We start from the raw sequence: 26,164 nt of genomic DNA on the forward strand, positions 1-26,164 counted from the left end.
TTTTGACAAGCTGATTGCTTGGTATATGTAATGTTATTTGCTCTCAATGAAATGATGATTAATCTTTCTGCAAATTCTTCTTCTTCTTTTGGTTTTCTGTCAAGCATTTTGTTATTATAGCTTAAGCTTAATTTCTTTGTGTGTTCATCAAGATATTGTAGCTTAAAGCTTAAGTTTCAGTTGAAATTTCTTATTCTGTTTTCTAAGATCCAATAGATTTACTACCGTTGAACCATTCCTCCCTAATTTGAATGTAAAAAATAACATTAAATTCTTATTAATAATGGTGCTGCCATTGTAATTCTTCCTTTGGAGTTTGGTGAATACTTGTAGTCTTCTTCTTCTTTTCCCAACTTCTATATTCATGGTTTGGAATGTAAAGGAGGACATCTCACATGGTGTGATATATGTTCAATTAAGTTTTCCTTTAACTAGCTCCAACCTTATCCCACTTTCAGATGAACAACTATTCCTACTACTTTACACACAATTATTTAATTAGCAATTAGACGGTGCTCCATTATTATCTTATGATTTCAATTCGATAAATGCTATAAACTCTATTAAAAATGCAATCTGACCCTGGAAAAAGTATATTTATTAAAAATGAAAAGATAACAGTGCTGGAATCTTCTTCAACCGGAGTTCCAAAACATCTATCCCATTCCCCTTCAAACACTTCACTCACACTTCAAAGTTGAAACAACACACAGCCCGTCAATTACATGTTTTACTTCTATCATTCTTTCAAACACCCCCAAAATCCAATCCAAGCGGTAGATTGCAGCACAGACACGCAATTGCACTATAGACAAGGATTTCTTGGACTGTTTTGAAGTTTGACCTAAAACAGATTGTAAGCGGAAATGATCTTTGAACTATGCAACGCATCCCATTCCAATAAAATCCCTTTCCTCCATTGAAATCATCGATTGGAGGTTGCACAATAGTATCTTCCGCGTCCCATGTGGAAGACATTTAGCCCGACTGTTGCATGTTAGAGTTAAAATATTGTTACAAACATTTGACTTGTTTCTTATTTAATTTTAATGTAAATCATTGTCTTTAAGTGGATTGCCAACCCTTCATTAATTCCCAGCTTTCTTGCTTTTCCTATATATTCTATGCCCTTGTTTCTCATGAATGTTTCCCTAGTTTTCTCAGCCAACAAGCTGAGGAAAAACCCAAAATTTAGTCCCCAATAAAGACCACTTCTTTTACGAGGATTGCACCTTGAAATCCTTTCAATCTCCAACAATGAGTCTTTATCAGAATTTGCTTCTTATTACAGCAATTTCTGCGTTTCTAAGTATTGCTTCAGCTTGCTCTGATGGACAGTGTAAGGTAGGGTCTTCAATGGAAGATGTACATATATCCTTTCTTTTTTCTTCAAGTGCATATGATTATAGTTTTGATATATTCAGCTGCTCGACGAATGCTCTTCGGATGGAGATTGCGAGGCTGGACTGTATTGTTTCGCTTGCCAGCAAGGATTTTCAGGTTCAAGATGTGTAAGATCAACCGTTACAAACCAATTCAAGCTTCTGGTGAGTGATGAAATTGATAAGGCTTCTTTTGTTTGTGTAGCTCATTCAGGGACCTTTCACTTTCAGTTGAGCCTGCTAGAGCAAGACATTGATGTCCAGCTTTTAGGGAATTAGGCCAAAATTTATTCTCCTCCACAATTTCTAACCCTTTTATTAATGTTTACAAAAACAACGCATGCTAACTGCCAAAGATTTTAATAGATAACATAATCGTTAAAATTTAAATTCTCATTTATCAATATATAATTCTATGCATTATCAGTGAAACACGTAATACAGATAAATAAATTTAATCAATTTACAATTATGTATTATTAGTACATCAAATATAAATTTTTCTGTAGATTTTTTGTTGGTGGAAAATAACAGCAAATTACGATTAAATTAATTTATTTTTGTATATATTTAAAATTATGTGATGACGATGGTAAAGTGTATTCACTGCTTCAGGTGTGGCCTGAGTTTAAATAGTACTAGATGCTTTTGTTGTTCGGGCTTTACTCAATTTATAAGTTATGAATACTTATATATGTAGTCATAAAAATTAAAAGAAAAATATAGTTTACAATTAAATATGATTTTAATGAAAACACGTCTGCAATTGCAATTTAAATCTCTCATCAGATATTAGCTATAACTGTGTATTGGCAGTTATATTCGTATAATGGACATTTTAATTCTTGTGCGGTTACTTGTGGGGTGAACAGAATAACTCTCTTCCTTTCAACAAGTACGCATTCTTGACGACCCACAATGCATATGCCATCGATGGATATCCATTGCATACCCCAGTTCCTCGCGTTACATTTACCAATCAAGAAGACATGATCACCGATCAGCTCAATGTATGTTTCCCAGTTCACATTCTAGTCCTATCTATGATCTTTAATTTCTATTTGATTAACATAAGCCTATAGCTGAGTTGCAGAATGGAGCCAGGGCATTGATGCTTGACACTTATGATTTTGACGGAGATGTGTGGATGTGCCATTCATTTGGCGGACAATGTCATGACATTACTGCGTTTGTAAATTTAATTTTCCCTATTAGTTACCCATAAATATTGCCCTTTTCATTTTCAACATCTTCTTTTTTCCCTTTGGATTGGCCTACCAGGGACCAGCTATAGATTATTTGAAGGAAATCGAAGCGTTCTTATCTGCAAATACAGAGGAAATTGTTACATTAATCTTGGAAGATTATGTTGGTCCAAATGGGTTGACAAAGGTGTTTACTGATGCTGGATTGATGAAATACTGGTTTCCAGTGTCAAACATGCCCAAAAATGGTGAAGACTGGCCTCTAGTCAGTGACATGGTGGCTAATAACCAAAGACTACTTGTATTCACCTCAATTCAGTCCAAGGAAGCAAGCGAAGGAATTGCTTACCAGTGGAACTACATGGTCGAAAATCAATGTAAACCATATATATATATATATATATATCCATTATTAATTAAGTTTTAGACATCGATATGTTTAGGAAAAGCAGAAAGTCGAGATAACACATTGTGGTTGAATGCGAAATTGGCAGATGGGGACGGCGGAATGCAAGCAGGAAGTTGCCCGAACAGGGCAGAGTCGTCAGGTCTAGACGACAAGACTAAGTCGTTGGTATTGGTAAATTACTTTCATTCAATGTCAAGCAAAGAGAAGACATGCGAGGACAATTCTGGAGATCTTATTAACATGCTTCGTACTTGCTATGCTGCTGCTGGTAACCGTTGGGCTAACTTTGTTGCTGTTGATTATTACAAGGTTCCTTTGTTCACTCTTTAAGTTGCTAATAGTTTCTTGTTGATTCAGCTCATTTTCTTTGAAACCTGAAAATATTCTTGTTTTGGTTTGCACAGAGGAGTGAAGGAGGAGGATCATTCCAAGCTGTCGATACTTTGAATGGGAAGCTGTTATGTGGATGTGATGATATTCATGCATGTGTGGTAAGTCAAAATTACATTTTGCAAATTAATGTAGTTCTTAGATTAATACAAACCATATTTTTATACTTATTTCGAGCTCAATTATTTGTGTCTAACCCCACTCTCAAATATCTGCAGACCTTCGAAGTTAGGTAGATGGTAAAAAAATGTGGTTTGTTTTGTGATTGCAGGTTGGATCAACTTCAGGCGCCTGCACACCATAAGGTGGATTCTAGGCAGAGGATGTGGCACAAGATTTTAGACTACATCAACATTTTAAGCACTGAATTCACTCTTATCGTAAAAGTACAAGTTGTAGACATATACATAAATATATGTATCTATGCAGAGTTCCATGAATTTAATAAAATTTACAAATGGAATTTCAATCTACTCTTATAGCAAATTTTTTCTCTAATTGTCTGCTCTTATACCTCGATTTCTTTTTTATTAATTCGTGGCTTTAAAATACGGATGATAATATTACGGTACTCACCATTGATGATGAGGAGGAGGAGCCATGGCATATTAATTTAAGGGAAGTGGCTACATTTGCCTATGAGTAAGAACATGATTTGATGGATAGTTTTAGTGGTGTGCATTATCAGTTCATGCGCAATATGTTAGTAAATATTTGGCCTCCAATTGAGGGTATCATAATTTCATATTGGGGAAGAAGAGATTTGATTTTTATTTAGAGCCCACTAGAAATTTATGTGGAAAGAGTGAAAAGGAGGATGATGGACGTTAAACATATATCTGATGTTATTTTATCGATAAGTAAAAAGATGATGTAAGTCTTAATATACTTTGTTGGTTTGTGGATACAAATTTACAATTTATTAAGTAGATTAACATCCTAATGAATTAACTGACATCTCTATGTTAAGTAAACAATAATTGAACTTAGTAAAAATGCTTGCAAATTCCTTTAATTTTATACCACAATAAAACTTAATATAAACCAACATTTTATTTGGCATAATAAAGTAACTAAATTAAAAAATAGAGGATAAAATAATTGAAGGGCATTTTTAATTCTAAGCCTTTAAAATTTTGATTTTCCAATTTAACATAGGCTCAAGTTTAGAGCCTAAATCACAGGCATTGAATAAGTCGTCATTACCTGCAAATATCTTACACGTCTCTCCTCCCTCTTCCTTCACTCATGCCGACTCACTCGTTTGTCACATGCCTAACCTCACTCTCCCTCCATAAATATTCCCTCACAACCTCTCCCTTTCAATCAAATCCCCAACCTACTCTCTCTCAAAAACAAGAACAAAAACAAAACTCTCCCTTCATCTTTTGTTTCTTTTTCTTTAGCAGTGATAATGGTTGAGCCTGCAACAGCGACCCAAGCAGCAGCTCCGGTGATGCCTCAGCTCAAAGATGAGCTTGACATTGTGATACCAACTATAAGAAACTTGGACTTCCTTGAGATGTGGAGGCCATTTTTTCAGCCCTACCATCTCATCATTGTTCAAGATGGCGATCCTTCAAAAACCATCAAGGTCCCTCCTGGTTTTGACTATGAGCTTTATAACAGGAATGATATCAACAAGATTCTGGGTCCCAAGGCTTCTTGCATTTCCTTCAAGGACTCTGCTTGCCGTTGCTTTGGTTACATGGTGTCTAAAAAGAAATACATTTTTACCATTGATGATGACTGCTTTGTAAGTTCTTTTGATTTTCTTTTTTTCTTATGGATCTTTACATTGCTCTGTTTGGAAATTTAGATACTTTTGATTTTTCTTTGGGTGTCTCTCTTTAAGAATATAGGTAAATTACCATTCCTACTATACCAAACTATGGATCTTTTTATGATTAGGTTGCTAAGGACCCATCAGGCAAAGCAGTCAATGCACTTGAACAACACATCAAGAACCTGCTATGTCCATCAACTCCCTTCTTCTTCAACACCTTGTATGACCCCTTCAGAGAGGGTGCTGATTTCGTCCGTGGATATCCATTCAGTCTCCGTGAGGGTGTCCCAACTGCTGTTTCTCATGGCCTGTGGCTAAACATCCCAGATTATGATGCACCAACCCAACTTGTGAAGCCTCTTGAGAGGAACACTAGGTTTGTTGATGCGGTTCTCACCATCCCAAAGGGCACCTTGTTCCCCATGTGTGGTATGAATCTGGCTTTCGACCGTGACTTGATCGGCCCTGCCATGTACTTTGGACTCATGGGAGATGGCCAGCCAATTGGTCGCTACGATGATATGTGGGCTGGCTGGTGCATCAAGGTATGTTTTCCATTGGAGTTTAGTTATTCGTATTGCTTTATGTTGTGCTTGATGAATGTTTATGGTGTAGGTGATATGTGACCATTTGGGATTGGGGGTGAAAACGGGTCTACCATACATCTATCACAGCAAAGCCAGCAACCCCTTTGTGAATCTAAGGAAGGAATACAAGGGTATATTCTGGCAAGAAGAGATCATCCCATTCTTCCAACAAGCTGTGCTTCCAAAAGACTGCACCACTGTTCAAAAGTGCTATGTTGAACTGGCTAAGCAGGTGAAAGAAAAGCTTAGCAAAGTTGATCCCTACTTTGACAAACTGGCTGATGCAATGGTTACTTGGATTAAAGCCTGGGATGAGCTCAACCCTCCTACTGCAGGATCTGTTCCAAATGGGAAAGCGGCTTAGACAATTTTCCATCACATCACATTTATTATATATATTATTCTATTCAACACAAAGCTGCACCATTATTTCCCTACAGTTTAATTGAACTTTAATAATTTTTGTTTGTTTTTTTATTATTTATTTATCTTCTTCCTCACTAGATTTTGGCGGGATATATTATGTAATTTTATCAACTTTATGTTATAAGTTGCAGACATGAATAACATGTGTTAGTTGAATTAGCAGTTCTTCCATTTAACTTTTACAATAATAATTCTAAATTTATACTTAAAATGAAAATTTTTCATAAAAATATATAGTTTAATTTCGACCGTGTACAAATACTTTGCAATTTATTTTTGAAACTTGTGTGGTCACTTATTTGCATGTTTTACCAGCTTAGAATCAGATTTATTTTTAGCTTGATTTTCAAGGGATAACCTGTTTCTATAAAAATAATATAATAATAAAAATACAAGTAAAGAGCCCATATATAGATAGATGGATGACTACTCTGCATGTCAAAAGAATAAAAGCTTTGGATAGAAAACCTTATTGTAAAGCCCAAATGTTAATTTTATGGATTAAAGAACACAATGAATAGAACCAAGTGGAACCGAATATTATTATGCATTGCAGAGAATACATGTTTTCCTTGAACAGCCTTTAGTTATCCTGGTCATTAAATCCTACCCCTATAGCTTGATCCCATTGTGAACAAAAACATCAATATTCTAATATCTGATTTTCAGAAACCACAGAACTGAAATAAATTGCTTCAAAACTTAAATTAGTTTTCGAACAGAATACATTTTGCAAAACTGATCATAGTCGCACAACCATGAATTTCAGCCTCTATCAAACTAAGATAAATTTTAGGCGATGACGAGGCACTAACAATCAGAATGATACCAACTTGGCTTGACTACCCTCCTAATCTATGATTCTGCAATCGCATCATTGGACTTTTCAATCTTTTGACGCTTGGCATCGCGCTCACTATCTAGATCGTTGAGACATCCATTTACTGCCTCTTCACCCAAAAGAGATATGTGCTTGCTGGTGATTTGGCGACCTGCCCTAAGCTTTGGCCCCCAGTGCCTTTCAGGATTCGGGAGGAAGCGAGCAACCTTCTTAGCTTGTGCCTTGCTAAGGGATGCAACAGCTCGAGCAAAATTTGCCTGCCAAAGAGAAGTTGAGAGGTGTTAAAAACAACATTTCCCACCTTCAATCTCAAGTTGTACATGTTTAAGATAGGGAATGCGTGTGTTCACATGCAGGAACATGAAACAAGGACTGCGGATACATAGGGGAAGAAGCATGCAACTAAAGAAAGTGGCATCAAAAACATACTTGAAGAACTGGTTCTTTGGCAAGTATCACACTTCCAGGCTGATCAGCCGGTTGAGCTTTCACTGGATGATTTTTAACCTATAGAGAAAACAAAAACTTAAGAAACCATTTAATCACGTCTATTAACTGCACTAGTGCACGGAACATTAAGGAGTTCGAAAGTCCCAACAATTTAATCAAAGTTTAGTCACTTGTACTTTCTTCAGCTGCACACCTACACAAATGGTGGAAATAAAGAAAAAAACAGAAAGTAGCCATACCCAGCAGCGCATTATGTCCCAAATGACATCCATGGGAGCATCTGATTTTAGTCCCAATGGATTTACATGAGTTCCAGAAATTTGATATCCTGCATTGATGACAGCGGAGCGGAAAATAACTGCAGACGGGGAAGTGCATTTTAGTGTAGCACAGAGGTTGTGCAGACTCAAAAAGAGAGGAACATCAGGCAACTCCTGCAAAGAAATTGCAAGTCAGGTAACAAACTTAAAAGTATCTCTAAAAAGAAAAAGATTTCTTGCTCAAATAGGTTTAGTCATATATATTGCATGAATTTTCGACATCTGATTGTTACAATTTACATAACCATCCTAACATCTAATGACATGTTTCTCTAAAAGGTTGTAGCTAAACTTTCATGATTGAAATATTCAAGTCAATAGTCAATATAGAGCCTTACTTTTTATAGTTTAGCATAGAAAATGAGATGGCTCAGAGTTACACAGCTAAAACCTGAGAGGAACTAGTGTTCTAAGGTTGAGAAAGAGTCGCCCAAATGAAGTTACTAAGGAAAAAAATGAATACCTCCGAAATTGTAGTCAATACAGCAGAGATGCGTTCATAGGCCGGATAACAATTCTTCATTGATTTTACATCTGCTAGTATGCTAGTTACCCAATCCTGATCATGGATGGGAGCAGACCATATAGGTCCACCCATGTTAAATTTCTTCCCACAGTCACTACACTCTTGAGGGACAACAGGTGCAAAGCCTGGGAGATACCTCACACTGGTATTCTGGAAATTATAAGGTCAATGCAAGATAAAATTATTGTGCAATTCAAAATAAAGCCAAGTCAAAAATAATAGCCATTGATGTACAAAGCACAAATATGTTACTATGGTCCCATCTTTGAAACATCATTACATACAGTAAATAACTTTGATACATCTCTTTTAATTATGTCTGAACATTGAAATTATACTCAAAAAATAAAATTAAAAGCAAGCTTCGATTAATTAAGATAGAAAGGAAACCAAATATCTTCATCTAAAATAAGCTAACTAGAGGCATGAACATGTCTCAAATAGCAACACTAAGCAATTAAATGCTCATACATCAGGATGTTATTTTAATGATTTCACATGTGCACATACACTATGACTCCGCTATGTAGAAGCCCAAATGATGTAAGCCATGTATATGTTAAAAACAAGAAGGAGCACCAAATGCATGGTAAATCAGGAAGCACACCTTAGAAACAGTTCTCCCAATAGGCTGTAGATGAAAAGAATCGCAACCAATGCATTGATAGACATATGAGAGCTTAAGGGGAGTATTCTTCATTGCACTTGCAGAACTGCATTGAATGAATTAGCCTTCTGTCAACATTAAGTGAGGGCAACATTACTTAATAAACTAAATTAAAAGAATAAGCCACCTACGTGTATACACGAACAAAAACACGGACATAAAAGTCCATCTGAACAGAGAGAACAGGAACAATATAACGCTTGTACCGGTTCGCATGACTCTGCATTCAAGAAAGAAGAAATACAAATTATGGAAAAGAAGAAGATTGTTGTTGGCATTTACTTCAAAAAGAAAGTTTTTGGCTTTTTGTTTAGGAGAACAGATTTCTATGACAAGGTGGTATAGTTACCGGTATCTTTTCTAATGTCCTTCATCAACTAAAAGTAGTTCAAGTGAAAGAAAAAAGAAGTCCTAGAAGCCACATTCCTTTTGCAACAGATCATTATTGTTTTCTATATCATGTGTTTCAAATGCTAAAAGAAAGGACATCAAACTACCTCAATGCAGGCTAGGAGGATCCTCAAAGCCATTTCGTGGCAATATTTCCCTCTCAATGGGTATGATCCATATCTGTTTCCACATGCAGTTACAGGATGAGCTTAAATATTCAAGAACATAGTTCAAATGAAGGCAAAGCTACTACAATCTTACTTGGAATAGCAAACCTCCCCATTACCCCCACAAAGGACTGCCATATCAGTTGCAGTGCACATCAGCATGCCCCCATCCACAACAGATTGAACTGCTGAGTCCAGGAATACAGAAGGTGAACCATAAGGATCAAGATCAACCTGAAAAAACAGATTTAGCAATAAAGAGCATAAGCACAGCTCCCCTTGAATAGTGCGGCCAAGAAACAATACATATTTCCCATTAATTATGAAATATGGATAACAAATAACAGAAACAACTGACAAGTTCCCAATTAATTAACTCACTTCTCTTTTACCAATTATAAAATGGTATAGACAAAATGAATGCATAACAAGAACTATTTCTACAGAAAACAGAAATTTTCTACAAAATTTTATTTAAGCATACCAGACCAAATACTTATGCAGCAGTTGAGCATACATGCAGATTAAGATGTGCATATAAAGTCGCTTTATTATAAAATAACAGATCCCGTACCACATCAAATTCTTTTGGGTGAGTAAGCATGTAAACACGAGCATCAGCAAGATGTGATTCCACTTTTGAACATGCCACAGTACCATTAAATTTTATGTTCCGCTGGCAAGCTTCAACTGCCCCTGCAAGTAGACACATGGTATTGGGAAATCTAAGAAGCAAGTAAACCATATAGGAAAAATCTGTTTGTAAATAGTAATATAAAGCATGAAAATGCATAGGAATCAGAAAGGCAGAAAATGAAGGTCCTTCTACGTCCAAAATAATCCTTCAAATAGCATATCATAACATCCAAAATACCTTTATCGTTATCTAAGGCAACAACTTGGCCAATCCCTTCTACCTCCCGAGCATATCTCAGAGCCCTTAACCCAGATGCTGACAAGGCCTATATAAACACCAGAAAAGGCATGCAGAAAATGAAACGACTAGCATTGGGGGTAAAAGCATATATATTTACATTGGAAAAACAAAAGATTGTGGAATAACCTCTAGAACTCTTGGTGGTTTGAGCTTCCCCCGAACTTTTCCTTCTATCTTAACTGGTTCTCCAGATGCAGTACATGGATCTTCATTAGGCTTCTCTTCAAGCCCTTGTTCATTGGATTTTTGGATATTAATATTGCAGTCATTAGGTTTATCTTCTACATCAGATGAAGAACCGTTCTTTTTGTTTCTTTTAGACAACAATTCCTCATGTTCCTGCCTCCGTTTTGATATAAATGTCCTCAGGACAGCAATGGACATGTCTCTGTTGTTAACCTAATTATCAATAGTGAATAATTAGGATCCCTACTAGAGAATAAGAACCAAGCAGTAAACAACTAACACTACAATTATACAGAAGAGGAAACAATATCCTACTCAAAGCATCTAAAAACAGAGTACACACTATACAGGTATTCAGTGAAAGCATTAATGAGAGAAAATTGTACAGTTCCTTTCTTTTCTCGCCCTTTCCTATTAGCCAATCACGGCGCCATTGGTTCACACTATTGAAAAGAGCGTACAAATTTCAGAAATAGATTAACTTAAACCATCCTGCCAGTAGTCTTTCCAACAATAAATCATCAATAATACAGAAGTTTTTAGTCAAACCAAAAGCTTCCGATTAACTAAAAGTAAAACATGAAAAAATCTAACCACAAAAACAATGAATTCAATCAATTTTTCACCGTCAATCAATTCATTCAATTAAGAAAAAAGTCATATTTCTCATGAGAACCCATAACTAGTTCCCCTTAAAACAACATATTCGTCGCAATAACGAGAAACTTTCAATAAAATAAAGGCTAAACCGTCGACTAAAACCCATTAACATTCTAATAAGGGATTCAATAAAATAAAATGAAGTGAAACCTGAGTTTTGTTGAAAAAGACTTCATTTTTAGCATGCATAAGAATCTCAGCTTCTCCTTCCTTGATGATAGTGTAATCATTGAGATCCATCGACATTGTTTCTCCTTTTACATGCAATAACAAAGTTATGGCTTCTTTTCCTTTTCCTTTTGTAGTTAATTATTTTCTTTGAATGGTTTCGAAGAACAAATTTGAGTAGCAAATCAAATTCTTATTTTATTTTTTTTTTGGCTTTAAAATTGATTTCGGTGTTTGAAAGTTTGTGAAAGCTGCAAATTCATAAAAAGGAGGAGGCTTGTTTTTGTTTATACGCGTGCTTTGAAGTTTGAACTCTGAATATAGGATACCAAGTCCCACCGGAAACCCTATTTTATTTTTCTTTTATTTTTATTTTATGTTTAATTTAATTTAATTTAATTTGTTGATCTTTCTTAAACCCTAGAGGCTTACGTTCATAGTGTATCTATGGGTAATTCTTTGCTAACATGAGCCCTGTACTCCTAAGAATTATCCCATAATAATTCGATCATATCTATTACCAAACAAAACTTAAATTCATATCTAGTGCATTAAAATTAAGATTTAGCTAATTTATGGTTGAAATATTTTATTATATTCTTAAAACTTTCATAAATTATATTTTATGAGTGGGCATTTGATCGAATTGAGTAAAAAGATTTGAGTTAATCAAGTTAACGATTTATATTTTATTAATTTGAGTCGAGTGAAATTAAATTGAATTGAACTGAATCAAGTGAAATTGTTTGAGTTAAATTAAAAATTAAACATGTCAAATTAAAATTTTATTACAAGATAACTAATTTTATATTAGAGCATATAAATTTGAAACCATATATATTTGAAAACTTATTTAGGTGCCAAAATTATTGTTTAGAAAAATTTTAATTTTAACTTTCTTTATATATTTTTTATAATTTTTATAATTTTTAAAAATATAAATTTTGAAATTTTATAAATATTTTAAATTTTAAAATAATTTTAAAATTTTGAAAATAATTTTAAATTTTCTTTTACCAATTTGTTTATTTTCAAAATTGAGGACCAAAAGGGTATTTACACTATTTTTTATTTGAACTATTTGAATTATTCAAGTTATTCTAATTGTAGAATTCAACTCGATCCGAACTCGAAACTCAATTACTTATTCAAATTAACTCAATTAACTTGAAATTCAAATTTTTTGAACCCTAAAATATATTGCAGTACAATTTTATCCTCGATTTATAGTTCAATTTTTATATATTTTTTATCAAGTTGGGAGTTTATTATTAAAAATATACAAAAAGGTTAATTTTATATCTTTAAAACTCAAAAAGATTTATTATTAAATAATAATTGAGATCAAATTTGAGTATCATTTCTGTTTATTCTTGTTAGATTGTCTAAATCTAACAAAACCAAAGCAAAGAAGTTTAAACTTGTATCGTAACTACTAAATGCTTCAAACTTTTTAGTGTAATTTTATTATTTGTTACATTATAAAAATATTAAACCGAAAATCAATCTCTTTAAAGAGTTCCTTATAGAGCTTATGCTGCAGTACTAATGCAAAAGCAGGAGTTGAGCAGAGCAGTTCAAAATACAAAAAGAAACAGAATGATTGTTAGGGGTGAATGTTTGTTTGTAAGCCTTCCAATTATCAAGCCATACAAACTTTCAAGTTCTACCAACTCGTACTAAACAAGTCTGTTATTTGAGTTCATGTTTTAGTTTTTCTGCTATACTGTTCTAACCAATACAATGGATGGATTTTGAACTGATTCACAATTATCCTACAATTCTAAGGTTGGTAATGAAGGTCACAACACGAAATTCGTAGCGAGCAGTCAGCTCTTCATATTTTTGATGTCATCCTGATCGTCAAAACCACCACCATGAAGATGATGTTCCCTGCAAATCCAAAGAACAGACTGACATGTTACGCATCGAAACAAAAAGATAAAGCAGAGAATGAGTATGAAAGTGGAAATTTTACACAAAGGAGAAATTAGGCAGAATGATGCCCAAAAAGGAAAACAGTACCTCAGTCTCTCGCAAAGACGTGCTAAAGCATCTGCTCCAGTTCGAGAAGCAACATCCCCTATCTGTGCAGCATTTGATAAGGTCACACACTCTGCAAGCCTAAACTCGCAAAGTTCTTTCAAAGAACATGCATCAGTCAATACAGCGGAATGACCACCCCCAGCTGCTAGTTTTCGCACTTCACCAACGCACCTACAATATAGAATTGTCATCTAAACAGAACACCATAAAAGTTGCAAAAGCCTATGACACAATAATTTGGCTATATTCCTACCAGTCAACTGGTGAAGGATACCACGCATAAATAGATTTCTGATTTGCTGCCTGACCATAACTATTGTAGCCCCATCCATTAATTCTTCCATCTCTCAAACAAATAAGTGTGTGAGAATGTCCACAAGCAACAAGCTGGACACCGGTGGGAACAACCAAAGCAGGGATATTACGAAAGAATGAATCATTAGGGTTGCATGAAAAGAATCCTGTTTGAGGGCCAAGGCCTAGCTGTCCTACTTGACCACCACCCCACGCATAAAGTGCTCCCTTTGAAGTTAAAGCACATGTATGTACCCCACCACAAGCAACATCCTTAATGCATATACCATCCAGAGCAACTATTCTCCTTGGCAGGAGCTCTTTATCACCAGATTGAAGGGAACTGTGTCCAAGTTGACCCATGTTTCCTAGACCCCAAGTATAGCTGAAATAGAAAAGCAGATAATCATCAATGCTAATATCTTTGTTGATGAGGAAGAATTCTCAACATAGGACTCTTAACATGAGATGACCAACATCTGTTTTGATGTAGTGCATGAATGCATGGTGATATACATTATGCATAGTGCTTGTAGATATGTTGCAGACTGGAACATGCGGGAATTTTAGATCCTAAAACACCATAAATAAACGCACCATGCAAGGAACTAATGTGGAGATAGCAAGCTCCAAGAAAAGCCTAACAGGAAACTCAAGTATCAGATATCTTCAAAATCTATAGACCACCATAATTGGAAAATACATGAAAACAAGCTCGTACACTGAAAGCGTGAAGTCATTCTTTTACTTCCTTTAAAGTACTAGCATTCATTTCATGCTATAGCCTGAGGTAATAGACTTGCATATCACAATCCATCTCATTTCCATTGCATCCCATCTCCTCCTGGCTAATGTTTGAATTTCACATGATAAACTATATCCAAACACTCATATAAAGTAACTAAGTTGTGTAAGGATATACAAATTGTCAACCCCACCCCCCTCCTCTTTTTTTTTTTTCTTGGCAAATGGAAAAAAAAGTAAGAGATAGTAGATCTGCTAAGATGCAAAGCCTGTTAAACCTGGAAATATATAAACTAAAGAATTATGTCTCAAGGTGCTTTGATGGTAACCCTATTCCCTTAAAAGTTCTTCTACTTCTTTCTTTTCCTCCTCAAAAGCCAAAATTAAGGAATGGAATAAAATCAATCATTTTTCTTCCATCTGTACAAGCAGGTACACCCTTTCAACAACAATTCCCCTCCAACTGGAACTTAATAACCCAAGTGATGTGGATAACCACAATTCTTATACTTAAACACAGATCTTATCTCCATCTAGTAAGTCCTTTGGATAACTTACACCTCGCCTTTTTCAGAAACAGCTGCAGTGTGGTACTCCCCACATGACACTTGGGTAATCTTCACAAGCTCAGGAGCCTCATCCAGGAATTTTGCATATGCATTTATCACACGAGCACCCTGTAATCCTTCGGAAGTAACGCCTCTGCCTAGCTGACCATACTCATTATAGCCTGGTTTATCAGAACAGTGATAAATATCGATTAATAGGTGGCATGAAACTAGCATGAGTTCTTAAGTTTCCTTCCTAAATCTAGGTTCTGTAAAGAATGAGGCCTATAGGCACATTAATCGCTTGCAACAAACCTCAAATATATTTGCAAACTCCAGTCATTAAATAAATCATGATATTGTGAAGTAGTAAAGCTTACCCCAAGCCTGTAGTAGGCCTTCCTCTGATAAAGCAACTACATGGGCCACTCCACAGGACACTTGACGGATAACCTGTAATAATCAAACGCATATTAATCTCGTATTATAAAGCAATCAGTAAACAGCTTCAGAGAACCTGATCCTTGGTTAGAAATCATGATCGAAATATACATGGAAAAAGACCAGTTAATCAGGAAAAAAAAAGTGTTCGCGGATTCAATTAGACACAATAATTAAGAATGGTGGAAGATTACGCTGCTTAAGATCAGACCACATAAGCAGAAAGTTGAATGAGAAAGCTACAAGCTAAATTATATTTGTCTCAAACAGAAACAGAAAAAAATGTGCAAACTCCATGTTACAGAATTCAATTGAAGTCGATGGAGGGAGGAGTGATAAAGTTAGGTCCTTCTTCTCTCATACTTGTGCATGTGTGTCATCAAAGTGGAGATTCTCTAGTGTTGGTTAGGTAATAAACCAATTCAAGGAACAACCTGCCAGCCTGAAAATCGACTGGAAAAGTCCGCTTATTTCTCTGCCAGGTCATGAGCTAGATAACATATCAATATAGATAAAAGAACACAGATAATATTAGAAGCAAATGATACTGCAAAAGTATCCTAAAAGTTAGGTCATGACTTATTGAAGCAAAGCTATCTTCAGTTCACTCATTTATGAAGGAGATAGCAGGAACCTCGCATTTGGTTCTGAATAAAAACTGGTCCCAGAGAACCAAAATGTCTAAAAGTGATTAGCATGAAGTTTCCTTTTCCTAGTCCGTGACAGGAATCGTAAATTTTAAATAAATAAAAGCCTCAAACTTCATAAACAGGACCTTTAAGAATTAAAGAAAGGTTCAAAAACAAAGAGCAACAAAACAATAACAGCAACGTCTCTTGGGGTGAAGACATCAGGAATTCAAGACAATACCATGTTAGGAGTGAATGCACCCCAAAATAAACGAGGTAAATTTGATCCCTGTAATCATTTATGGAAAAGTAAGTGGAAAGTGAGATCAATATCAATTAAAAATCTAAAAAGCAACAATGATTCATTAACTATAAATTTCATTACCTGATTTTGTCCCCAAATCCAGAGTCTCCTTTTTGAGATAGTCCCATCATTTTCACGAGGTTCTGCAATAGCAGCTGTGCAATGTGCCCCACAAGATACAAATTTCACAAACTCCATCTGCAATTGCTTTACTTTCTTTGGGTTTTTCCTCCCCTTCTCAGTGCCATCTCCCAGTTGTCCAAACTCATTAGCACCTAGCAAAATGCATCAAAATATAATTCTTCTTTTCCTGATATGAACATACAAAAACAACAAGAACAGCCACATCTTTGGCAAAGACTACTTCCTTTATGTTTCCAATTTTCAGTAGCACAACACCTTCATATATTTAATTATCAAAACAATCTATACCTATGTTGTTCCAACTGTTCTTTTTTTTTTTTTTTCTTGAAGTACCGTGTCCAAGCATGTATGGAAATGCATATCAGACTATGACCCTCCAAGAACTCTCCAAATACATGAAAAGACTTGAAAAAAAATGAATATACCTGTGTCGAGCACATAAATGACCATGCACACTAAAAATAAATTCTCATTAACAAGGAGATAATCTACAGTCAAATTAGCTATTACTAATATAAATCAAGCAATAAGAACAACCAAATCACCTCAAAGGAAACAACATAATACAAATGTTCGCCACTAGACCAGCAGAATTCCAGCCGTAGGCAAAAAAAAGTAGATAGCAAGATCGAAACAACCAGAGCAAAGGAGCAGACAAATACAAAAGGCAGGATAATGTACAAAACTTGATGATAACAAAGAAACTTAAAAGAGGGACTTCAGAAATGGAAAACAAGCTCCAGAGGAAAAATGCCCAAAACCAATAGAATCAAATCAACAGAACCAACCAATACAACAAAAACAGCATTCTCAATATCCTCAAGAATCCAAGACATCAACAATAGAATTTAAATGGCAAGATAAATAACAACACACATCGTTTTCAAAATGAAAAAACAACTAATCAAATTCATTTAAATAAAACAAACAAACCCCACGTGAATAATGACCCATCTGAGGCCACCGCCGCAGTATGCTCACGGCCGCAAGCAATATCCAGCCAGCGGGAATTTGCCCCCGCCGGACACCCAAAGAGATCGGGCGATAGCTGTTTAGGGATCCTCAAGTGTTGTTCTTTCCCTCTCCTACCAGTCTGGCCACTATGATTATATCCCCACACATAAATTGCACTCTTTGTTGGAATATTCTGAGAACGGGTCATCGTTTCACCCATAATTGTTTCAATATCCATCTATTTACAAACAAATATACATGCAATAAATGAGAACAAGTTCACAACATTAAACATTTGTCTATTATACTAATTTCCATAAATTTAACAAAAAAATGAAAATTAAAGGGTTTTTTTTTTTTCAATCGAGGTTCATGACATTACCTTAGTTTGGTAGGTGGGAAAATGGAGGAAAGGAAAAGAAAAGTAAGAAACCCGCACGAAAAGCCAAGTGCTTTTAAGTTAATAAGGTAAAAAGGACAATGATGATGATATAATATCCGTTTGGTTTACGTGAAAATGCAGGAAAGGAAAGGAGACTTTAAAAAGAAAAGATTCTGACAATTTCTGGAGTCAATGATCGCGTTTATAATTCGATAAAACTTTGATTAAGTTCAAAAGAAACAAGGAAACGAATTCGAGAGAATTTGATGAACGCACCTCAGTTTTGAGAATGGAAATTGAATTGAATTTTCTTGGATTAAATAGAAAAAATAAATTAGTAAATGGAGATTTTATTACATGACAAAAAAAGGCAAAGACAGTAACATTTCTGGATTTAAGAGATCCCGGTGGTGTTCCAGGAATATGGGAATCGGGTCGGATCTAGTCAGGTTGGGAAATTATGAAGAACCCGAATGTTCTAGGCCCAAGTATTCCGTTTTACAAAAAGAATCTTCTAGACACAAGATATTGTATAATGAAAATGAATAGTAAATAAATATTCTTTTATTATATTATTCGATTTAAAAAAATTATAAATTTATTATTCGATTTATTTTTTATTTTTTTTAAAGTTGGAAACCGTTAAATTGCCGCTGACGTGATTCTTAACTTAATGATATGTTTTTTTAACATTTTTATTCTACATAATTTTCATGTCATATTATAATTTAAAAAAAAGATTACTTTTTTTACCCGAACCTACACCTTTTTGGGTACTGCCATCTCTAAAATACGGCTATTTTACTAAATTGATTCAAAAAATTTTAATATTTATAAAAATAACTTAGGTTCAAAAATAATCACCAAAATGACTTGAAATGAACAAAAGATTAGGGTTTTAGCCTGTTAATGGCAGGCACCAACTCGTATTTTGCACACATGATTACTTGATGATTGTGTCAGGCTTTAAAAAATTATTTTTTTTGGTTTTGGCCTGTCAATGGCCGACACCAGGGTATTTTTTTTCAAATCGTATCATACTATATACAAAAATACGAGTTTTCAAAAAAAAGAATTTTTTTTGTCTTTGATCATCAATGGTAAGCACCGATAATTTTAAAAAAAATTAATTTTTTTTTTGTGCTAGCCTACCAATAGCCGGCACCAGTAATTTAAAAAAAATTCAAATTTTTTGGTCTTTGGCTTGTCAATGGCCAAACACCGAATCTGAGTTTTTAAAAAATTTGGTCTTGGCTTTGTCAATGATGGCACCGAATCTGAGTTTTAAAAAAAATTTGGTGTTGGCCTATCAATGGCTGGCACCAATATTAAAAAAAAAATTTGAAATTTTACAAATTTTCAAAAAAAAATGGTCAATGACCGGCACCAAACTTTATATATAGTGGGTGGTTTGCCGACACCGAACTAGGCTGTGGTTGAAACCGTTTGGTAGAAAGTCTCCATGCAAAAGTACCTCAGGAAATAATAGAAGAAGAAAAGATCTGGAGTTTTTAGGAAGCTATAGTTTCCCAGCTGGTTTTCTGTTTCCTTTTTATATTTTTAAAATTTGTTTGGTTCCGGGACAAATCAATTTAAAGGAAGAAATTTATTATTTTTAAAATTTCGATTTTAATTAAAAAATAAAATAATTAAATGATAAAGCAATTTAATTAAAAGAGGCCATTAAGAGGCCTGAAACCGGCGATTAACAAGCATCCAAAGCCTGGCCTGCTACGCATTATGAAGCCTGCCATGGCCTGTGTCCCAAGGCCTGATGCCGGTCATCCGAGTTGAACAGGTACGGCCATTAGAAGTAGGGGTGAGCATTTACAAAAAATTTCGAACAACTGTTGTTGCTCGGTAACCCATGATAGTATAAGCGTTGCGATATCTTCCTCATTATATGGCATCCATATAAACTGCATAATATAAAGAACACGTTATATTTAATTTTTTTCTTGTGCAATTGTTGTATTTAAAAAAGAAAAATTCGGAATCGTATTTTACAGCATCCCCGAAATGAGTCTCTATCATCATACGGTACATAGGTACCGTGAATGATCTGCCGATTCCCGGTACAATTGCCCATCTAAAAAAAAATTTATCATATTATTTTCAATATGAAAAAAACGAATATACTAGAGTATATAATTAAAAAATAGATGGCAAAATTGAAATATATATTTACCTATTAACCAGTGGCCAGACATACAGTTGGTAGTTCACTGATGCCAGAAATAGCATTCGATATAATGCCCAAGACTGCAGTAGAAGGCAGCAACCGCCTATTGTTTTCGTAGACGGCTTTGTTGCTCGACAAAGCTCGCGGTATAAGTATGCCAACACTGCAGAGCCCTAGCTAAATCTTCCGGCATGCTCGAGATCTTCTAATAAGGGGAGATACGTTATTGAGACTTTATTTTGATTTACGTCTAGCAATAGTATCCCACCTATAAGTTGAAGAATAAACGCTCTCGCAGCGTAGATAATGTCCATCTGCGTTGGACTGCTTGGAAGATGTCGGAAGTTTTGTTTTAACCAATTAAATTTAATATGTGTTAATCATCCTTTGTCGTCGTTCGGGGGCACCTTTCCAAGTAATCGCTCGCAAGTGCACCATGGATCTGGCCCTTTTCCAAGCCTGGTCACTGCATCGCCGTTTACAGACAGCCCTAGTTGGACTGCTACGTCTTGTAGCGTAATAGTAACCTCTCCACACGGGAGTTGGAACGTATGTGTCTCCGGGCGCCATCTTTCAACTAAGGCTGATATTAAATCGGCTCGTAGCTTAAATAACTGAATGTATGCGGCTACCTCAAAACCCGCTACATTCAAATACGGTAAAACTCTTCGATCGGGAAAATAACTGAGATCATGCACCCAGGGTCTCATAATTCAATACAGATTCTGCATTTATAGTAAATATATAATGTTATATTTCTCATTTAAAAAAGAATTTAAAAGAATATTTAAAATTAAATCAGACATTTTATTTCTCGTTTACTTGATGCACCATAGCTGCAATGTGATTGTTATCATTTAAAAGAATATTAGGATTAAGATCCATGGAGTGATCGGCGGTCATCAGCGGTGAACAGCGAATGTCGGAGGTGTCTGGAAGTGCTCGGTGGTCGTCGGTGGTCGTTGATGGTCATCGGAGTAGCCTATTTATAGTGGGGGACCATTTGGCTTCAAGGGCAAAATTAAAAAAAAATATGAAATGAAAAAAAAAGTAAAAGAAGTATGAAATAGTTGGCCAATTCACAGGCCTGACACAGGCGTCACAGATGGGTTTTATCAACCCTTTTATTTTTCATTTTAATTTTATTTTATTTTATTTCAATTATTTTTTTCAATTCATTTCATATTATTATTTTCTTTTCATATTATTTTTTATATTATTTTTTCAATTCATTTTATATTATTTTTTCAAATTAATTAAAAGTGGTCTTAATATCGGGCCATTTAAATTTTTTTCATCTATTTTAAAATTTTTTTATATTTTGTTTTTGTCAATTTAAATTTAAAATTTTTAATTTTTTTCATATTTTCATATTTTCTCTTTTTTTTTGGATTTTTTAGACCTAATACCACATTTATCAGGCCTGATAAAAGGCATTTCGACTTTTAAAAAGTAAGCTGAAGCCGACCATTGCAAGGCCATTGTCAGGCCTATGCTTAGGTGATGCAGGCCAGGCCTGCATATTAGTCATGTCAAACTCTTTTTTTTTATTTCTTTTCATTTCATCTTCATTTTATTTCATTTCAACTTCATTTTATTCTAATTTCATTTCATTTAAATTTTTTTCTCAATTCATTTATATTTTTAATTTTAATTTTAATTTTTCTTATTTCATTTAAATTTTCTATTTTTCAATGCAATTTTAAATTTTTTGTCATTTCTTTTAAATTATCTATCTTTCTATTTAATTTTTTTCTCATCTTATTTAAATTAAAAGTTTCTCCCATTCATTTAAATTTTTCTTTCTTTCAAATTTAATTTCATTTTTTCTCATTTCATTTCAATTAAATTTTTCCTCATTTCTTTTGAATTTATCTTTCTTTCAATTTTCATTTAAATTTTGTACCGTTTCATTTCAATTTATTTTTTCTCATTTCATTTAAATTATCAATTTTTCCATGTAATTTTAATTTTTTCTCATACAATTTATCTAATTTTATTTCATTTATAATGTTTTACAAGAACATGTGCTCAATAATATATCACTCGTCATCTTAGAGTCCAACATTACAAGACGATTGACTAGAAACATATACACGATGTGGGCGTGTTGATCGGTTGTGTCCGGATGCTCGACACACAGTGCACAGTTTGGGTTCACCCGTCTCCCTGACATCCATGTCATTTCAAATTCTCGTCGATTGTGGTCGACCTTTAGAATGTCTACGGAGACTACAGTCAGGCACCATCTCGAAAATAGGCGGTGGAACTTCCCAGTTTGAGACATCGGGCATTACAGGAAATTCGTTCCCCCATATACGTAATTTGCGTTCCAACGTGTAGATCTCGTCTATGAATTGTTCAACATTTAAGTTTGCTCTCGCACACGCTGCATGAACATGCGCACACGGATATCGAAGAGTCTGAAATATCCCGCACTCGCATCGTCTGTTTCGCAGATCAACTGTGTACGACCTAGGTGGAAGACCCGAACGAAAACCGATGTACTCTTGAACTCGAAAAGTCTCCAAGTCGCGCGAATACAATTCAGCGTTCGTTGTTTGTGCCCTTCGACTATTTACCGCCATGGCCTTTCAGACGGCCTCTACGTACAAGTGCCCGGCCTCAATCTGCTTAGCTTGTCTCAACCCCATCTTAGGCATCAATGTTGCCAACCTATAGAATTTTGCCCAGAACACAGCAGAAATCGGGAGATGGCGTGTGCGCCTCAATACAAAGTTGACCGCTTCTACCAGGTTGGTCGTCATCTGCCCATACTGAAACCCCTCATCGTAACTTTGAGTCCATTGTCAGTTCTCCATGCTACCTAACCATGTCCGGAGATCTATTGGTAAAGATGACATCTGAGATTCAAGCCTCGCGAACCTCTGCCTAAACCTTCGCGGTTCTAACTCATGAGCTGCATGTTTAATTTGAAATTATCATTTTAAAAACAACAAAAAAATTGAAAAGTAATTTTTTAAATAAATACAAATAAAAAAAAATTTGCCCATGTTCACAAGTTCTTTTTTTCAATCTTTATTCTTATAATCTCTGTGAAAGTTTGCCTCGATGTGCCGAATGCAATAAACAGACCTCTACGGAACCCCCGATCGCCTTATCGCAGCAAGTAATCCTTTTGATCTATCTGATATAATGCAAATATTATCTTCTCTGACAACGTGCCTCCACAGATTTGTGAGGAAAAATTCCCAAGACTCGAAGCACTCACACTCCATGATGGCGAAAGCAATCGGAAGTACATTTCGGTTGTCATCTTGTGCAATAGCAATTAGGAGTATTTATGTGTACTTTCCATACAACCATGTCCCGTCCACCTGCATCATCGGCTTGCAATGAAGGAAGGCCCTAACACACGGCTCGAATGTCCAAAACAATCGGTGAAAAACTGGTTTCCCTGATTGTATCTCCCCGTCCGTGACTTGATACGGCAGCATTTGTAAATAAGTCACTGTCCCAGGCACATACTCCTGCATCCCGACTATCCATATAACACCTCTTAACCCCAACTGGTCACCGGAACAAGGTTACTAGGCATTACCAGAATTAAACATTAATAATGAATAACACAGAGTCATAAATCTATATTTCAATTTAAAATTTCTCAAATTCCACCTTTAAGTCCCTAAAATGGACTTATGAGGCCCAAAATATACTTAGGAAGTGTTTTGGGATTAAACCGGAAACTTTGGAAACTCTTCCTTCAGAATAGGGGCACACGCCCGTGTGGCCTGGGACATGCCCGTGTGGCCTGGAACATGCCCGTGTGGCCTGCCCGTGGGCAGATCTGACTTATTCATACGGCCGTGGAACTAACCTATGGCCAATTCTGACTTTCCACACGGCCTAGGCACACGCCCATGTGACTTGGCCGTGTGAAAATATGATTTTTGACCATTTTAAAGCTATTTTCACATACTAAACACACCTAATTCATGCCCAAAACATTTACTTATAAATCTTGATCAAATAACATTCATCAAACCTTTCAAACTTAGCAAATTCTCATTCATTCATTTCATTACCACTTAAAAATTATGCACCACATTTACATTCAAAATATAAAACATTTACAAGTGACAAATACCAAACCTAGTACATGCCACATATCTAAAAGATAGAGCATCACCAAAATTGAGCTGAGGTTGGGATTGACTCAGATGCTTGACTGAACTTCAACTTTAAGTAACCTGCGCACGGAAAACAACCGTACGCTGAGTATTGGAAATACTCAGTGGTATTATCATAATTCAAATTATAACAACAATAAAATATTATAACATACATAGATAATTAGCAAATCATACATATAAATTCATACCAAACTATCATATTTCCATTATATCATATCCAATGTTAAATCCAATAAATCATCAATGAGATTTCAATTAACTCGTGATCCTTTGATTCATCTCTCAACTACATATAATTATTCAATTCACATTTCAAATATGAACACTTCATGAACATTTGGTTCATGCCTTCAATCTCTTTACAAATTTCATTTCACATTCCATCTTACAATATCACTTTCTCATTTCATTCAATAGCTCAATTAACCAAATTCATTTGATTTTACTATTTCACTTATTTTCCCCTGTTAACATGACTCGGACTTTGGCAGATACACGGATCCAACCAACACACCAGAATGGCGACCAACGCCTCATCGAATAATTCGAAGCAAATAAGTGACGACCAACGTCTCATCGGCTAAGCAGAAGTAAAGTGGCGACCAATGCCTCATCGAATCTATCCGAAGTAAATATGACACACCAAGTGTCTCATCGATTCGAGGTCGAAGAATCCCTGAACTCTTCCTATCCTATGGCATGCCAACTATATCTACCCTAGCCCGACTAATTAATAGGGTATCAAAATCACATATTCATATCACTTTCACTTTCAGTTGATCGTAATCATTCGAATTCAAATCCATCGCAATAACAATTCAATCACAATTTCAAATTCACCACAAATCATTATATAATTCAATTTCACACATGTATACATTCATCAATCAAATCCAATTCCCATTCAATTCAAATATCACTACTTACCTCACATTCAAATTCCATACACATTTATTAAAATTAAACATTTAATAAGAAATAACTTGAATTATGATAATACAAACTGAAATTTTTCTCGAGCTATTCCTCGATCACTTTTTCCTTTCCTTTCGTATTCGACGTCTCAATTTCCTTGTTTGCTACGAAAATTAGTATAAGTACAATTAATTAATAACACACATATTTTATATAAAATAATAACTTTTCATGCAACTTTTACCTAAATCCCAAATTTATCCTAACCATTTTCATCTTCTTCCTTTTTACAATTCACATCATTTTCTTATTCAATTTCCATCAAAACTTCAATATAACCATCAAATTTTCATCATTTTACCATAATTTAAAATTTCTTCCAATTTAACCCCTAAAATTCAAAACTTATAGGCTAGTTCACAAATTAGTCCTTTAATCAATTTTAATCAACAATTCTATCAATTTAATCCCTAATTTCATCATTTATTCAACATAAACCTTACTCAAAAGTCTATCAACTTTCAATATTTCCACACAAATTCAAGAGTACTTTACTCTAAAACTCCAAAAACATCAAAATCACAAAGAAAGGGACTTAATTGACTTACTAATTTAACTTCTAAGCTTTCAAACCTTAATTTCTCCTTTTTCTTTTCTTTTCTTCTTTCTTTCTTTCTATTTCGTTTGATTCTCTATAACTATTTCTCTTGTTTTTCTTTCTTTTATTCATTCTTTATTTTATTACCTTATTTACTTAATTAATATTTAATAAAATATCTAATTAATATAAATAAAATATTACATATGTGTTCATACACACATGTACACATGTATTAATCCCACTCCATACATTTGTCATTATCTCAATTAATAGATAAAATATAATAATAATAATAATAATAATAATAATAAGTAAATATCTTTTACTTA

The 26,164-nt window shown here is 34.7% G+C and overlaps 5 protein-coding genes across 7 annotated transcripts; 2 read left to right on the forward strand and 3 right to left on the reverse strand.

Annotated features, from left to right (window-relative positions):
• The first annotated feature begins 682 nt into the window (after positions 1 to 682).
• Positions 683 to 3,884, forward strand: LOC108472738 (PI-PLC X domain-containing protein At5g67130-like). Its single transcript, XM_017774294.2, has 8 exons — positions 683 to 1,344; positions 1,425 to 1,547; positions 2,255 to 2,392; positions 2,476 to 2,574; positions 2,664 to 2,964; positions 3,082 to 3,305; positions 3,401 to 3,487; positions 3,658 to 3,884. The coding sequence occupies exons 1-8, from the start codon at positions 1,258 to 1,260 to the stop codon at positions 3,688 to 3,690; spliced, it is 1,092 nt and encodes a 363-aa protein (XP_017629783.1). The 5' UTR covers positions 683 to 1,257; the 3' UTR covers positions 3,691 to 3,884.
• A 699-nt stretch (positions 3,885 to 4,583) lies between these two features.
• Positions 4,584 to 6,341, forward strand: LOC108472440 (UDP-arabinopyranose mutase 1). Its single transcript, XM_017773964.2, has 3 exons — positions 4,584 to 5,142; positions 5,298 to 5,717; positions 5,788 to 6,341. Exons 1-3 carry the CDS (start codon positions 4,801 to 4,803, stop codon positions 6,121 to 6,123), a joined length of 1,098 nt encoding a protein of 365 aa, XP_017629453.1. The 5' UTR covers positions 4,584 to 4,800; the 3' UTR covers positions 6,124 to 6,341.
• A 506-nt stretch (positions 6,342 to 6,847) lies between these two features.
• LOC108470478 (probable tRNA (guanine(26)-N(2))-dimethyltransferase 2) lies at positions 6,848 to 11,886 on the reverse strand. The gene is made up of 12 exons (XM_017771802.2): positions 11,480 to 11,886; positions 10,610 to 10,882; positions 10,421 to 10,508; positions 10,121 to 10,242; positions 9,641 to 9,780; positions 9,487 to 9,559; positions 9,121 to 9,209; positions 8,930 to 9,035; positions 8,260 to 8,472; positions 7,716 to 7,910; positions 7,456 to 7,533; positions 6,848 to 7,283 (listed from the first exon to the last, which is right to left on the reverse strand). Exons 1-12 carry the CDS (start codon positions 11,573 to 11,575, stop codon positions 7,041 to 7,043), a joined length of 1,716 nt encoding a protein of 571 aa, XP_017627291.1. The 5' UTR covers positions 11,576 to 11,886; the 3' UTR covers positions 6,848 to 7,040.
• Positions 11,887 to 13,100: 1,214 nt separating this feature from the next.
• On the reverse strand, positions 13,101 to 18,488 carry LOC108470447 (ultraviolet-B receptor UVR8). 3 transcript variants are annotated; one of them, XM_017771761.2, is made up of 9 exons: positions 18,260 to 18,488; positions 17,581 to 17,839; positions 16,585 to 16,778; positions 16,441 to 16,488; positions 15,510 to 15,582; positions 15,140 to 15,311; positions 13,797 to 14,222; positions 13,523 to 13,714; positions 13,101 to 13,390 (listed from the first exon to the last, which is right to left on the reverse strand). In XM_017771761.2, exons 2-9 carry the CDS (start codon positions 17,837 to 17,839, stop codon positions 13,327 to 13,329), a joined length of 1,428 nt encoding a protein of 475 aa, XP_017627250.1. In that variant the 5' UTR covers positions 18,260 to 18,488; the 3' UTR covers positions 13,101 to 13,326. The 3 variants fall into 3 exon arrangements, with proteins under 3 accessions (XP_017627250.1, XP_017627249.1, XP_052878169.1); XM_017771760.2 differs by lacking the exon at positions 18,260 to 18,488 and adding an exon at positions 17,984 to 18,245; XM_053022209.1 differs by lacking the exon at positions 18,260 to 18,488 and having other exon boundaries at positions 17,586 to 17,841.
• A 3,863-nt stretch (positions 18,489 to 22,351) lies between these two features.
• On the reverse strand, positions 22,352 to 22,753 carry LOC108471723 (uncharacterized). Its single transcript, XM_017773298.1, has one exon. It carries the CDS (start codon positions 22,751 to 22,753, stop codon positions 22,352 to 22,354), a length of 402 nt encoding a protein of 133 aa, XP_017628787.1.
• Between the last annotated feature and the right edge of the window lie 3,411 nt (positions 22,754 to 26,164).

The sequence above is a fragment of the Gossypium arboreum genome, chromosome 11, assembly GCF_025698485.1.
Source record: "Gossypium arboreum isolate Shixiya-1 chromosome 11, ASM2569848v2, whole genome shotgun sequence".
Lineage (NCBI taxonomy): Eukaryota > Viridiplantae > Streptophyta > Magnoliopsida > Malvales > Malvaceae > Gossypium > Gossypium arboreum.

Bases quoted from the DNA above. Each gene is read 5' to 3' on its own strand.
- LOC108472738 (XM_017774294.2), top strand. From the start codon at position 1,258: ATGAGTCTTTATCAGAATTTGCTTCTTATTACAGCAATTTCTGCGTTT. The intron at 2,393-2,475 runs GTATGTTTCCCA...GCTGAGTTGCAG, and splicing joins TGATCACCGATCAGCTCAAT to AATGGAGCCAGGGCATTGAT. The intron at 3,306-3,400 runs GTTCCTTTGTTC...TGGTTTGCACAG, and splicing joins TTGCTGTTGATTATTACAAG to AGGAGTGAAGGAGGAGGATC.
- LOC108472440 (XM_017773964.2), top strand. From the start codon at position 4,801: ATGGTTGAGCCTGCAACAGCGACCCAAGCAGCAGCTCCGGTGATGCCT. The intron at 5,143-5,297 runs GTAAGTTCTTTT...TTTTATGATTAG, and splicing joins CCATTGATGATGACTGCTTT to GTTGCTAAGGACCCATCAGG. The intron at 5,718-5,787 runs GTATGTTTTCCA...TTTATGGTGTAG, and splicing joins GGGCTGGCTGGTGCATCAAG to GTGATATGTGACCATTTGGG.
- LOC108470478 (XM_017771802.2), bottom strand. From the start codon at position 11,575: ATGTCGATGGATCTCAATGATTACACTATCATCAAGGAAGGAGAAGCT. The intron at 9,210-9,486 runs GTAGTTTGATGT...TCTTGAATGCAG, and splicing joins TCCTCCTAGCCTGCATTGAG to AGTCATGCGAACCGGTACAA. The intron at 7,284-7,455 runs GTATGTTTTTGA...TCTCTTTGGCAG, and splicing joins CCAAAGAACCAGTTCTTCAA to GCAAATTTTGCTCGAGCTGT.
- LOC108471723 (XM_017773298.1), bottom strand. From the start codon at position 22,753: ATGGCGGTAAATAGTCGAAGGGCACAAACAACGAACGCTGAATTGTAT.
- LOC108470447 (XM_017771761.2), bottom strand. From the start codon at position 17,839: ATGGATATTGAAACAATTATGGGTGAAACGATGACCCGTTCTCAGAAT. The intron at 16,779-17,580 runs GTTTGTTTGTTT...GCATTTTGCTAG, and splicing joins TGGGTCATTATTCACGTGGG to GTGCTAATGAGTTTGGACAA. The intron at 14,223-15,139 runs GTAAGTTATCCA...TTTCTATTTCAG, and splicing joins GTTTCTGAAAAAGGCGAGGT to CTATACTTGGGGTCTAGGAA.